At 35.0% G+C, this 13628-nt stretch overlaps 1 protein-coding gene across 4 annotated transcripts in view; it reads left to right on the top strand.

The window, feature by feature from the left end:
• Positions 1–13072, top strand: part of LOC134608747 (cadherin-6-like) — a 220478-nt gene extending 207406 nt beyond the window's left edge. For all 4 annotated transcript variants that reach the window (XM_063451829.1, XM_063451832.1, XM_063451831.1 and 1 more), the window contains exons 9-12: positions 494–615; positions 4601–4718; positions 4818–5069; positions 11300–13072. In XM_063451829.1, coding sequence (XP_063307899.1) covers positions 494–615; positions 4601–4718; positions 4818–5069; positions 11300–11790 — 983 coding nt within the window. In that variant the 3' untranslated portion in view covers positions 11791–13072. The remainder of the gene's footprint in view (positions 1–493; positions 616–4600; positions 4719–4817; positions 5070–11299) is intronic.
• The last annotated feature ends 556 nt before the right edge of the window (positions 13073–13628 follow it).

Below are 13628 nucleotides of genomic sequence, written 5' to 3'. Positions count from 1 at the left end.
AGATTCCAATGAAATTCTTGAATCAGGATCTTAGATTCACTCTGTCATTGTTAATGTTAATGTAATTATACTACATTTAGAGGTCAAGCAGAAGTGTTTCAAGGACATTTTTTTAGATATAAAATGAGCACTTTTTGATTTTCTTAAAAACAAAGAAAAAATGTGTAATGCCAGATATTATGCCAAAATAGAGTAAATATATATTCTATGCATTCTATTAAACTGTAATGTACTTTTATATGTTTACACATTGTTTGTGATGTTTTATGCTGCATTTTTAGTGTGCCATGTTTTTTTTTTTTTTATAGAATACTTACAATGGCCTCTAATTAGACTTTTTATTGTTGGATACAATAGTCTTGTAGGAATCGTTATGTATAGAAAATGGATTACAAAAGAAATCATAAGATCCTCAAAATCTTTCATTTAGTTGTTGGCTTTTCATCTCTGGACATTTCACTGTACACATAGTGCCGTTGTGGTTTTGTTGCAGATAATCCGAAAGAAAGCAGCCGTGTTCCTGTATTCATTAAGGTTTTGGACGTGAATGACAATGCCCCTGAGTTTGCCATGTCGTACGATATCTCTGTGTGCGAAAACGCAAAGGCCGAACAGGTGTGTGTATATTCATTTTACTTTCAATTAAATGGCATTCAAAATGGTAAACCAGCTGTGGAGTGTAATATTTCCCACGGCTCAGGTTTGATTTGTTGCACTTTTTTGCCTGCGGATTAATATGACATAATGTACAAAGCACTCTAGCAAATGCCTTATTATCTCAATCACCTTTAAAAAGAAAAACTGTCATAAATATAACTGAGACTGCAATGTTGGAACAAGAGAAATGTTTAAGCAGCTTGATATTTCCTTAACACTGACAGAATGACAGGGAAACCAGCATCTTACCAACTTTAATCAAACTACAAATTCAATTATCCCATGAAAGCATGAGGATGGAAGCAGTTAGTGTCTTTTAATGGTTTACCATATTCCCCATCGACCACCACACCTGTCTGCTTGGTCTGGTACTTATGCAAGAATAACATAATTCTCCTAGTTTTCACTGCCCTTATCCTGTCACAGGGTCACAGTCATATTTGTTTGGTGATGTATATATTACAGGGCTGCTCAAGGAAGTGAAATCGTGTATGGGCATACACACAATTCTGTGGTTTAAAATAAAAATAGACTAAAAAGAGTAGCTGGCTCTGATTCTGTTGGTGATCAGATAAGCATTAAAATATAAGGGCAGATTTTTTATGAAATCACTCAGGTTTCTAGTGGTGAATGAATCAATATCCACTATCACTTTAGAACAGGATAACACCTGTCTTATACCTCTTCAAGAGGTAAATGAAGTCCAAGGCATTGATCCATAATTAATTTTAGATGTCTTCAGGGCCAATATTGTAGTTCTGGTCTTTTTTTAGTTGGCAATAGTGATGCCCACCATTTATTCTCTTGGATGTATGAGTGAAGATGGAAAGAAAGATATGAGGTCATGTTATGAATGTTGGGGTTAATTCAGCTATACACGAAACTCGAAACACGAAACACGAAAAGATGAAATGCCAAATTCATTCTTTGTTCAAATTAACTCTTATATGGACAGCTAGGATAGATATCAAAATGGATATTTGCATCTACAATGAAGATGTGGAGCAATTGAGACACACGACCTTGGACACAATGGCCAACCACCTATTGTGAGGTCATCTGCTGTTCATAGCTATAGAGTTGCGCATTGAGTTGCTGAAAAGACTGGGGGGAGGGTGTGCATGGAAGATGATGAATTGAGAGGTTTCAATTAAACTAATATTCATCTTAATACTCAATTCTGTCTTTATGGTAGCAGAAAAACAAGAATATTGTCAGATAGAACACATCAGAGCATTCTACTGCAAGGGAAATGTAAAGACTACTTTTTTTACATAAAAAAATTGTTGAAACAAAAAAATAATTGACCTTTTTCTATGTGTTACGTGAGAGAGTCCTAATGTTTACCATATGCTGCAAACCATTCGACAGTCCTAGATTAAGTAGGACTGTCCCAATTTTGGTATTCCACCATCCCCTGGTGTTCTGCATCTAAGTGCACCAATAAACTATTCCCAGCAAGCACACCACCAGTGCAACATTAGACATACTTAAGTTGTGCTGAGGACACTAAGACCATGCAGAGAGTTCTTCAGTAATGCTTTGGGCATAGTCTGTTCTGAGTGGAACTGGATAGGAAGGCTGTCAGTCAGCCTGGCACGAATACATGCTTCTTCTTTGGATGGGACCACCATCTTTCTTTCTGGGCTTCACCAGTGATGCAAGTAGCATCACTGGCACACCCTTTAAACCCATCAATGTCCTGTCCCAATTTCATACATCCCAGTGTTAGGATTTTTGAGGTTGAGCCCTTTGTGGAAGTGAAATTCACTTCTTATCACTGCCTTCTGTTAGATTAACAGACATTGCTTTCAGATGGCAACCAATGGCAGGACTTGCAAACATTGGTAAAAGGGTGCTGGTAACACACCAGCTAAAGCAGGTATAAATGCCATAAGGCCTCATTGCCAGCAGTTGAAGTATCATTGGCTGCCTGTCCCTGGTAATATTGTTACTGCATAGTTATTGTAACACAGTGAAATTTATTAAATATGTTATATTAGTCATCACTATCAGTAGCTAAAACATTCTAAAATGGGGCTCTTCAGAATAAGTCAGTCTCCATCAGTGAAGTGACAAACAAAATTATACCCATGTGTAAATGGCACAAGGCGGCGACCACTCTTAAGATCTATTAATCAAAAGTAACCATTTTTTAGAACCAAATTCTGAAGAACATGGCCACTGTTATGCTAAACAGCATTTAACATCATGCATATCAAATATTCTGTGTCATTATTTGGATATTCATGTGATACTATACCCCTCCATTTCAGCTTCCAGCATGCTTGGTTCATGTTTATTTTTTTCATGTATTTTTGAACCTCTGGCCATATGCCCATTATCCGTGTGTAATCTCAAACGTGCAGCTTATTCTACAATGCAACCAATTGGTTTGTGAATATTGCTATGAAGTGCCCATTTATAATGCTCTGATTCCCTTGCTCGTTGCTCCAAATCAAGTACAGTAATCCACATAGTTTTTATAGCTTTTCATTAACGTATTGCTGCTTCTGTAAATTAGGTCAAAGGCAATATCAATTTTTAAATTCTAAAGGAAAGCAAGTTACAAAATAAATAAATAAAAGCACAATACATTGTTTAAATGGGAAATGGGCAATGCTTTAGCACTCTGACCTAGCATTAGATGTGCAGTACCAAATTTAAGAAGGTTTTTTAAATCCTACTTTTGCCCTGAAATGATTGTGTAAGCTCTTCTTTATCAAGCACAATGAAATTGAAACCTATAATTTCTATTGTATGTTATAATGCATGTATAATTTGATTGCACGTTGACTGAATATTGGGGTGTTGACAAAAAGTATTGGCATAAATTGTCTTTCAACATACAGAAAATACTACTTTTTGATTATGAGTCACCATCAAGTCACTAAAAATGCACAAATAATTTGATATATCTAAATGTTCTTCTTGCAATGTGGCTGTGCCTCTCTACTGTGCAACAATTACATCTCATTAATCTCTAATTTTCCAATTATTTTTTATTTTTGTCAACTTTGTTCCTTTTCAGATATCTTCATTGTTTACTAAACAATGATTTGTTAAGGAAAACATAGCTAAATTATTATTTTTTTTTTACAATTTGTGTATTGACCCTAAATTGTACAATTCTTTGAATTTATTATTAGGACACTCCATACCCTTACATTAATGTAGCTTGCTGAAAAGCTTTATGTGTAAAGAGTGTGTTCTATTTTTTTTAATTTTGGTTCAACAGAAATGTACATTTTTATAAATGATACTGGTGACACCCCCTGGCTTTTCAAGCAGACAACCAGTCCTGTTACTTCCTGGTTCAGCTTCGTTGTACTTAACTCAAGAAGCAGTTAGTTGCCCAGAGCTCCTGCCTTGCAAAGACTTATCATTGAGTTGCATTGGGAAGTCTGGGATTGAACAGTCAGAATGTCTGGGCAGGGATAGAAGAGGAGGGCTTGCAAATTCAGCAAACAAGAGATCTGCATTTTTTGCAGGCTGTTTTTAGTTATAACTCCAATGAAAATATATATATAATTAAATGCATGCGAGTTTTTCTTTGAAGTATACTACTAAATGGTGATTTTAATTTATTTTGTATTTGGGCAGTGAAAAAAAATATATATATTTAAAAAATTTTCTTTAAATTATTGACCATTGAAAAAGTATTTTTGCCAGGTTTTCCAAGTGATCTCATTGGATTTTATTGAGTTAATTAAATGTTTGAGTTTCTGTAATCATTATGCTCATTCTGAAAAGTCTGGTACTAATAGAATAATTACCATCCATCATTAATTTCTTTCATATTTTCTGGTATGAGACATTTAATGTGAGACATACTTGGCCATACCTTGATTCAACCTATCGCTTTTTCATCATAAACATTCTTAGTTGTTATTATATTATTTATTTAACCTGTATTTCCTGTGTTTGTGTTTTACTGTTCTAGTTAATACATACCGTGAGCGCAGTGGATAAAGACGATTCTTTCAGTGGACTCCAGTTCTCATTTGCATTACCTGGACCACCATCTAGCAGCCCCAATTTTACAGTAAAGGACAACAGAGGTAAAAAAGAATACTCCCATAAATGTCCCTTAGTAATGTGTAAAAGTGGTAACATATCATGGAATATATTGACATATTCAATCATTCTGTCATTTTCAGATAACACAGCCGGTGTATTTACAAGGAGACATGGCTATAACCGTCATGAGATGAACATATACTTTCTTCCAGTGGTTATTGCTGACTATGGGTACCCCATACAGAGCAGCACTGGCACTCTGACCATCCGTGTGTGTGCATGCGATCACAAGGGAAATACACAATCCTGCTCGGCCGAAGCATTGGTCCACCCGACTGGCTTGAGTACAGGAGCATTAATTGCTATTCTTCTCTGCATTATTATACTGTTAGGTAAGAATCATTTCAGATTTACTACTGCAAAATGATAATGCAAGTAACATTTATGAACTATTTGTTTTTCCCAACTTAAGAAGAGGCACCATTACATTGAAAATCTTGCTGGGACAGGCTATAGACACCAGAACCACTACATCAAGCTGTACTTGGTCTGGTGATTTATAGTGTCCCTTTAAAATAGTAAAATCCTCATCAATTATCCCAAAAAAAACACAGTGAGAAATGACTTACTTCTATTATTAGGTTTCCTGTATTTTGAGCGATGTCTATGTTAGCGGGAAATAATGTAGTATTAATTAAATAGTTTAAATTCAGAAGCACCGTAAAATTATCTTACGAAAAGTAATTTATTTACACTAGCAGGAAGGAAGAGCAATTTATTTTCTTGGTTTATAACTTAATTGCTATAACAGCTCTGTGATTATTTTACAGTAAGAACTGCTTTTGACAGGTAATGCAAGCGCCTAGTCCTGAAGAAGACTCGCAAGCATTTTTATGCATAATAGAAAAGTAGCTTCATTTAACTGTCTTCAAAGGGATCCTCGCTGTGTTGATAAAAATGATTACTGGTTTAGAGCACAAAGTTTCTTTCATGTGTGTTTTTTTCCTCTTTTTTTGAATTAGTGTGTTGGCATTTTCTTTGCCAGATGTGGCAGACTTTCTCATTATTTGTAACTGTTTTTGCTTTTTGCATTTTGAAAATAAACTCAGGAATGGGGGTACATTAATATGAAATACAAAGGCAACAGCACAGTTGTTCATTGTGACATGCCTTTCTCAGCTTCTGTGCTGATTTTATAGCATACATATATTGATTTTACTAAGCAGTATTTCTATCATATCTTTTTTTTCCTGCAGTGGTTTTAAAGAACACAGTAGGATGGAGTAGGAAAGTTTATAAAGTAGAAAATACAAATAGCGTCTATTAGAAATATGACATGTTCCTTGTTTCATTCTGCATACACGGAAATGTGGAATACATTTTCTGGATTCTCTGTCTCTTAGAATGGTAATTGAAGCAGCAATTCCTCCCTTGGTGTACTAACTGATAATTATGTTAGTGCGTAATATGCTAGTGATGGCTAAAGAAAGATGGAAAAGCATTAGGGACAATGTTGGGCAAACGGATCTAAGGGCAGTGGCATCCTGCCAACGCTGCTAATATTTTAATTTCAAAAACTCATTTCTCAGTTGAATTAAAAGCAGAACTGAAAAGCAGAAAATAAAATTATAGTCCGCAGCAAAGAAAACAGGGAATGAAAAGGAAGATGTCTCTTGAATTACTAAGTACCATCTTTGTTATAAGCAGAAAAAGATTAGCTATTCTTTTCTGATAATAAAAAAAATCTGAAAATTTGCTCAAACTGTCAGTCACTTAGGCATTACAGCTGAACAATGAGGAATTGTCCATTTGACATTCTTACTAATTCCTGTACCAATAGAAAGGGTCTAGGAAATGCAAATTGGTGTATGCAGTTCTTTCAAACTGATTCGATTAAATAATTAGCATTGTTTAGGCGCTCAATGGAGGAAAAAAAAGGCTTCTTGAATTTCAATTATTTTTCAAATGACTGTTGAGATAACATCAAGCACAACCCATCAATGATCATCATGGAACAGCATTGCTGCATGGTGTTACGATGTGGCCCTCTGAGTTCCAACTTGTGGAATGATGAATGAACATACCATGGTGTTCCTTATTTATACAACATATTGTACAAGCTTTAATCTTGGACTTGACATGTTGTGCACATAACAACCTAGAAGCTTGTCTTGGTGTTTTATTTTTTTATTTTTATTCATGGTATTAGTCAAAAACTACATTTCTATGCGTGGTTGATGTTAGTCAAAACAGTGGGCATGGATCATAAAAAAATAAAGGGCTCAGTGCCCAATGCCAGTGGCAAAAAAAGTCACTTAACCCTTACCTTGCAGTAAGAGAGAAAAATAGAAGTCTAAATAAAACATTTATGAAAAAAGTGTGCTTACTGACAACAGCATCAACCCCAATAATAATTAACACAATCCTACAAGTCAAACAAATAATGATCATAGTTGTCCTCTAAGGCTGAGATCCTGGGAAATGTTTATTTCTGCTACTATATGTGTAATAATTCTACTTGGAATATAGGCTATTCAGTTAGCTCTGTAATTGAGCAGAAGTAAAACATCTGTGGATGAAAGACAAATTTGATTTAAACAAAAATCTGCAGTTTAACTACTAATTAATTGTAGCTTAGGTAACAATTTCCCCAGAAATGGCATATTCATTTCAGTTATATTCAGGTTAGTGGAAATCTAAGCTGGAGTGCTATGAAAACCAAGGAAACTCTACGATTTATTACATTTCAATTTGTAAACAAAATATCCTCAAACTCCTCAACTGTAACTCATTCAGGGACAGATTTACCACTCTCAGATCAATAAACTTTAATATCTAAAAATGTATTTATATACCAGTGAACATACTATGACAAAGAATAATAATTATTATTATAATAATTAAATATTTAAAACATTTGAGCGTTAGGGACACTGACAGAGTTACATAGTTAGTTACATAGGCTGAAAAGAGACACGTGTACATCAAGTTCAGCCTTCCTCACATTTGATTTTTGCTGTTGATCCAAAAGAAGGCAAAAAAAAATCCAGTTTGACGCACTTCCAATTTTGCAACAAGCTACGAATAAAATTCCCTCTTGACCCCCGAATGGCAGTCAGATTTATGCTTGGATCAAGAAGCTATTACCCTACAGTTGAAAAATTATATAACAGAATATTCTGTTGTTGCAAGTTAGACGAGTGATTTACTAAAATATAAAATCTGTGCATGTTGCACATCTGTCATCAGCACGCACACCATGGTGGCACAGCACATCTCCGTGCCACCCTTGCCCCTCAGCCCATCCTCCCCTTATATACCTCCTCTGACAGCTAGAAGTATTGATGCCTGCTGAGAAGAATCTGAGAAGGATCGGGCTGAGTGAGGAACAACGTTTATTTATTATTATTTATTTATTTATTTATTTTTATTTTTTTTTGCTTTTTTTTTTAAATTCTTTATTTTTATCGTGCTTTGAGTAATTAACACATAAGCTCGTGGTGCCCCAATAGCATTCCCCGAGCGTAATTTACAGGCATAGACAGTAGGAGCATTGCGATTTTTGGCACATTTTAAAATGTTTAAGTAATGGTGCTTAGATCAGGACGTTAGTAAATACGAGTTACTATTATTATTTTTTTGATGGGGCAGGATAGGTAGTGTTACTAACCATGGTTTTTATAAGACACTGGTTTTTGGTTATAGTGTCCATTTAAACATTGGGACTTCAGCTAAAGATCTTCCACTATTTCCCTCTTCCCCTGGGCTATCAGATGTGGGTTATTATCCAATTCCATTTGTGCATATATATGAATGGACAGATAATCAATTTGTCATAGGGGTCACAAGTATAATGCCGCTTATCGCTCCCATAAAGTGCCATACCAAGGACCAGCCATCCCACACACATTACGTTCTATACCAAGGAGATTTAGAATTATAGAGGGAAACACAGATCTCCCAACTGTCCTGTTTTTGGTGGGACAGTCCCAATTCTGGAGTCCTGTCTAACCATTCTGCTTTAGTTCCTTGAATCTCTGCATTTCTGGACATAGGAAACTATCCCCAGGCAGCACACTTGCTTGTCTATGCAGCAGACCCTTGGGCAATGCATGGAATGCATCATCCAGACTGTCTGCCAATGGTAATGAGTGAGCCTGTCCCTCTTTTGGGGGGCCCAATATAAGCATCATCAGTGAAACGGGTCATGTTACTCGTGATGCCCCCACAGGGCCACGCTCACCCCATTCTGACTCCATACATTTCATTGTTTGGAGGAATGGAAACATGGACTGCATTATTATTTTGCAAACAGTATTTAGTACCAGGAAGATTGGGCACTTTCTTGGCACTTTATTTGGGATGTCTGAGGAGGATGAGCATTCCCTTGCCATATTACTGTTTAGGGTAGTGTAAAGCAATACTAAAGGATCAGGCAACAGGTGGCCTAGTCATCTGCACTAATGAATTGATCATAAAAAATCATTAATTGCTATTCTTCTCTGCATTATTATACTGTTAGGTAAGAATCATTTCAGATTTACTACGGCAAAATGTAACATAAAGTAACATTTATGAAATATTGGTATCCCCACACGAAAAGGCACCTGCAAATAGCTATAGTGCTCTTTTAATTAATTTCTGATTCATTTGGTGAGTGCTAGGGAATTATTTCCTGAGCATTTCCCAAGTCCTGAGCTGTGTTCCCTCTATTTAATATGGGCTTCTTTTAATTTTATTTAGTTCCATAGAATAGGGTTTTTGTTAGCAAATACTTTTATATAAAACCTGATATTCCAAAGTACTCCTAACCAGTTATTAACTAACAAGCCCTTCAAACAGTCTGTTTCATGATTGATGCTATCTTATTAACACCACTGCTTCTACCTTTAGCTATATAATTCTGCTTTGAAATCTGGGGAAGGGCTCCAAAAATGACTTGATTTGGACAACTTCCAAGATAAATTATATGCTTGCAAATGGTGCATTATTGCAGTTAAATATAAATGTGCATGAGAAGTGCTAATATAAAGTGGAAAAAATACTAGATTTAAATTTAAAGTATTTATAGTAATTTCTTTTGATTTACAGTTAATATTAACTGAAATATAACCGTAATCATAGCTTAAATCTAGTACCTCAGTTAATGGGTCCATTTATGCAAAAAATGGACTCATACATGACATACACAAAGAATAGCTTGTTGCAAACTATAAATTAATATGTGCTGGATTTAAATCACACACAGCACTTTTCTTACTACATTCTTAGAGTATGGAAACATGGGGGCACTTTAAGAGTCTCCTTGGTCAACTTACAAACCATTTTAATACAACTTAGATATAATGCATTGGAAATGATGATGCTCACCTCGAGATGTCTATCTGCTGCAGACAATGACCAGGTTTTTATCTTTTTTGTAAAATGTCCTTTCAGGCCAGGAAATGGTTTAGATCTCTGAATAGATTGCTATGGGAAAGCTGTGCATACTCCATAAAGTCTTTACATGAGTTGTTTGTAGGAATCGTAAAGAAACAAATTAAAGGAACAAATAAAGCATTGTGTACAGTTTTGTGTATTGAAATATAACAATGAAAACCAAAGCCATGCATACATGTGATTGGAAGCTGCCAGTTCTGCATATTTTCACATTTTAGCCCAATCATAAATACCTTAAAAATACCTGCAAATAGATTACTATAATTGGACTTCCCTACGGTGCAAGTGTTGTACATATTTTGTTTTAGAATCTTGCCACAAACTTACTATGATTTTTTTGAATGATGTTACAACTGATGCATGCTTTCATCTTTAGCACCTGGAGCAATCCTTTAATCAATAACTGAAGGCAGAGCTAAAGTTGTTTTTAAAAATGGCAGAGCGCATGACCCAATGGATGTATGAGAAACAATTTAAGGGACATGTTTTTAATGGTTTACATAGTTCAGTGGTTCCCATCCCAGTGCTCAAAGAGCACAAATAGGATTTATGATTTATGAATGTCCTCATTTCTAGGATTTATGAATATCCTCATTTCTGTGCCAAGGAGAATTGTAAGAAAACCTTGTTACTTGGTGTATCTTGAGGAATTACCTTTAATGTTCCTAAAATTGCTGTACTTGAACAGGAACTGATCAACCTCCCCACAGTCTAAAAATATGCTCCACCACTCTGTAGCCTCCCATTCTAATCTGATATATATTTTTTTTCTATCCGGAAACTCCTGTCCAGGAAAAATTGATAGAATATATAGTTCATGCCTCAGCTGCAGCTGAAGTCATCACATAAGATGAGCGGAACTGCTCGATAAGCTGATAGAAACGATATCACTTTGATTCAAACTTTTTTTTTTCTTTTCAGATACTTCTCGTCAGTAATTCTACAGTACTAATTTTAATGTAGAGTATTCAAAATGTACTTTAATGTCTTTTACAAATTATACTCAGTATTTATTGTGGCAGTAGTTTGTACTTGGTTTGCATGTAACTGTAAATTTGCTTTCAGTATCTACAATGCTTTTAGAATTATAATAACAGTGTCTGTATCCAGAAAATGAAAATCTTTATAATGTGTTGGATGCCACCAAGATAAATAAAATTATATATTTTGATTTTCTTTGTAGTTACAGTTGTGCTGTTTGCAGCGCTAAGACGACAGAGAAAAAAAGAACCTTTAATAGTTTCCAAAGAAGATATCCGTGATAACATTGTGAGCTACAATGATGAAGGTGGTGGAGAAGAAGACACACAAGCCTTTGATATTGGTACCCTTAGGAATCCAGAAGCCATAGAGGACAATAAACTACGCAGAGATATCGTACCGGAAACGCTCTTTTTCCCACGTCGAACTCCAGCGGCAAGAGATAATACCGATGTCAGAGATTTCATTAACCAAAGGTTAAAAGAAAATGATACAGATCCGACTGCCCCTCCTTATGACTCATTAGCAACTTATGCTTATGAAGGCAATGGTTCCGTAGCAGAGTCTCTAAGCTCATTGGAATCAGTCACTACAGATGGAGATCAAGACTATGATTATCTGAGTGACTGGGGACCTCGATTTAAAAAACTAGCAGATATGTATGGTGGTGCAGACAGTGACAAAGACTCATAATACATTGCCTTTTCGATTTCCAATTCTGGAAAGAGAAAACAAACTGCATCTAAAAATGAGGAGTAGCTGTACCTGTGGCTTCAAAAAGAGGCCCATCTGCTCAACCAATTGTTTAATATTTGAAAATTGTGCAGATTTAATGTCAAATACTTTTTATAGTACAATTTATGAGCTTCCAGGTGGCATTTTTTGATTTGTTGCTTTGCTTTTTTATATTTCCACATTTTAGTGTACCTTTTTATCAAATCAGTCTTATAGACAATGTAAAAAAAAAAATGGCTGAGGAGAGGAGCAATATTTGTACTCAATCTACTACCATTATGATAAGTATTTCTTTCACTTAATAAGTCAATTAGTCCTCTACACCCTGATGGCCTTTCCAATCGCTTTCCATCTCTTAACAGAATGAGGAAATGTTGCTCTACGATCATACTTGGTTAGGACGAACAAAGCAATGCGATATTATTCAGGGGACATTATCAGCTTTCTATTGCATGGCAAGGGGTTGAGTTATCCAAGATTTGAATCTAATGTAAAGAAAACCAAGTCAGCGTGAACTGGAAATTAATTTTACATTTAATTCATTGTCATCACAGTGCTTTGTAATAGGAGACACCTATGAGCACTCAATCATCCTGAAAGGTACATCTTTGACATTGTGGCAACACCCAAGCTGATTAAGAAGACATACTTGGACATTTTATTTTTCATATTCTGACATTGTCATAATGGAATCAGTAACAAAAAATATAAGATTCCTTCCCGTCTGTGAAAAGACAATACCAGCTGTCAAGTGAAAAACTTTGTGATGTACAAAAATAGGTTGTCATTGTCTCTTTTCAGAATATCACTAAAATAGACACACATAGCTGTGTTTATAAAATTATTATACAGTTCTAACTAGATAAGGTGACTTCAGGAAGTTTCACTTATAAAACACTTAACAGGTATACAATATTAATAAGATTTGTTTATTATTATTATTATTATTATTATTATTTTAAGTGGATCTGTAGTAAAATCTAAGCGACTTTATGACACTTGTAGTTCATACGCACCAAAAAATTCTAACTAATGTATTATTTGACTGATATGTAATAATATTAAACAGACCTGCTTTGAATTTATAAGTAAATGGGATGTAAGCTGTTTTTATCATGTTGAAGGAAATGATATATGTTATCTACTGATCAGTGTTAATTTCAACCATTTGTCTATGATTTCAGTGTAATTTTTTGTTTGTTGGTTTTATTTAAATAATTATAAAGCAGTTTTCTTTTTTATATAAAGCGTGTGTTTTATTTAAATGAGAAAATGTATCCACGGGGCATATTGGTAAGAATGTATCTCACGCAAGGGGCAATCAACTGAATAGTGTTTTCCTTCTCTGTTTAATCAGTCACTATGTTCCAGACCAGAACATTGCATTTACAACATCAGGCACTCATTATGACATTATCATCATTAATGAAACTCTAACTGATAAATCCTTTTATGCTCTCATTGCTGTGAAAAGGCTCTCTGAAAAAAAATCTGCTTTATAGACCTATAATCTCAACCTTTCCTAATCCAGCTTTTTCAGTTTCATAGCACTTAATTTTTTGCTGCCGTAAATTCATTTTATTGCAATTTTAATTAAATTGCTTAGAATATGCACTGAACATAGGATTTATATATACCAAAGGGTGGCAGCAATCCAAAGTCCCTCTAGCTTTTCCAGTAGTATACTATAAGGCCATCTTCATATTCATGAAATCGTTTCCTTGCATCTCCTACTCAGGCAAATATCTATTCTGGTGACACAGATTATATAATGAACAGGTCTACATGAGCTCTCC

The sequence above is a fragment of the Pelobates fuscus genome, chromosome 4, assembly GCF_036172605.1.
Source record: "Pelobates fuscus isolate aPelFus1 chromosome 4, aPelFus1.pri, whole genome shotgun sequence".
Taxonomy (NCBI): domain Eukaryota; kingdom Metazoa; phylum Chordata; class Amphibia; order Anura; family Pelobatidae; genus Pelobates; species Pelobates fuscus.
This window is presented reverse-complemented; position numbering and strand designations above follow the sequence as displayed.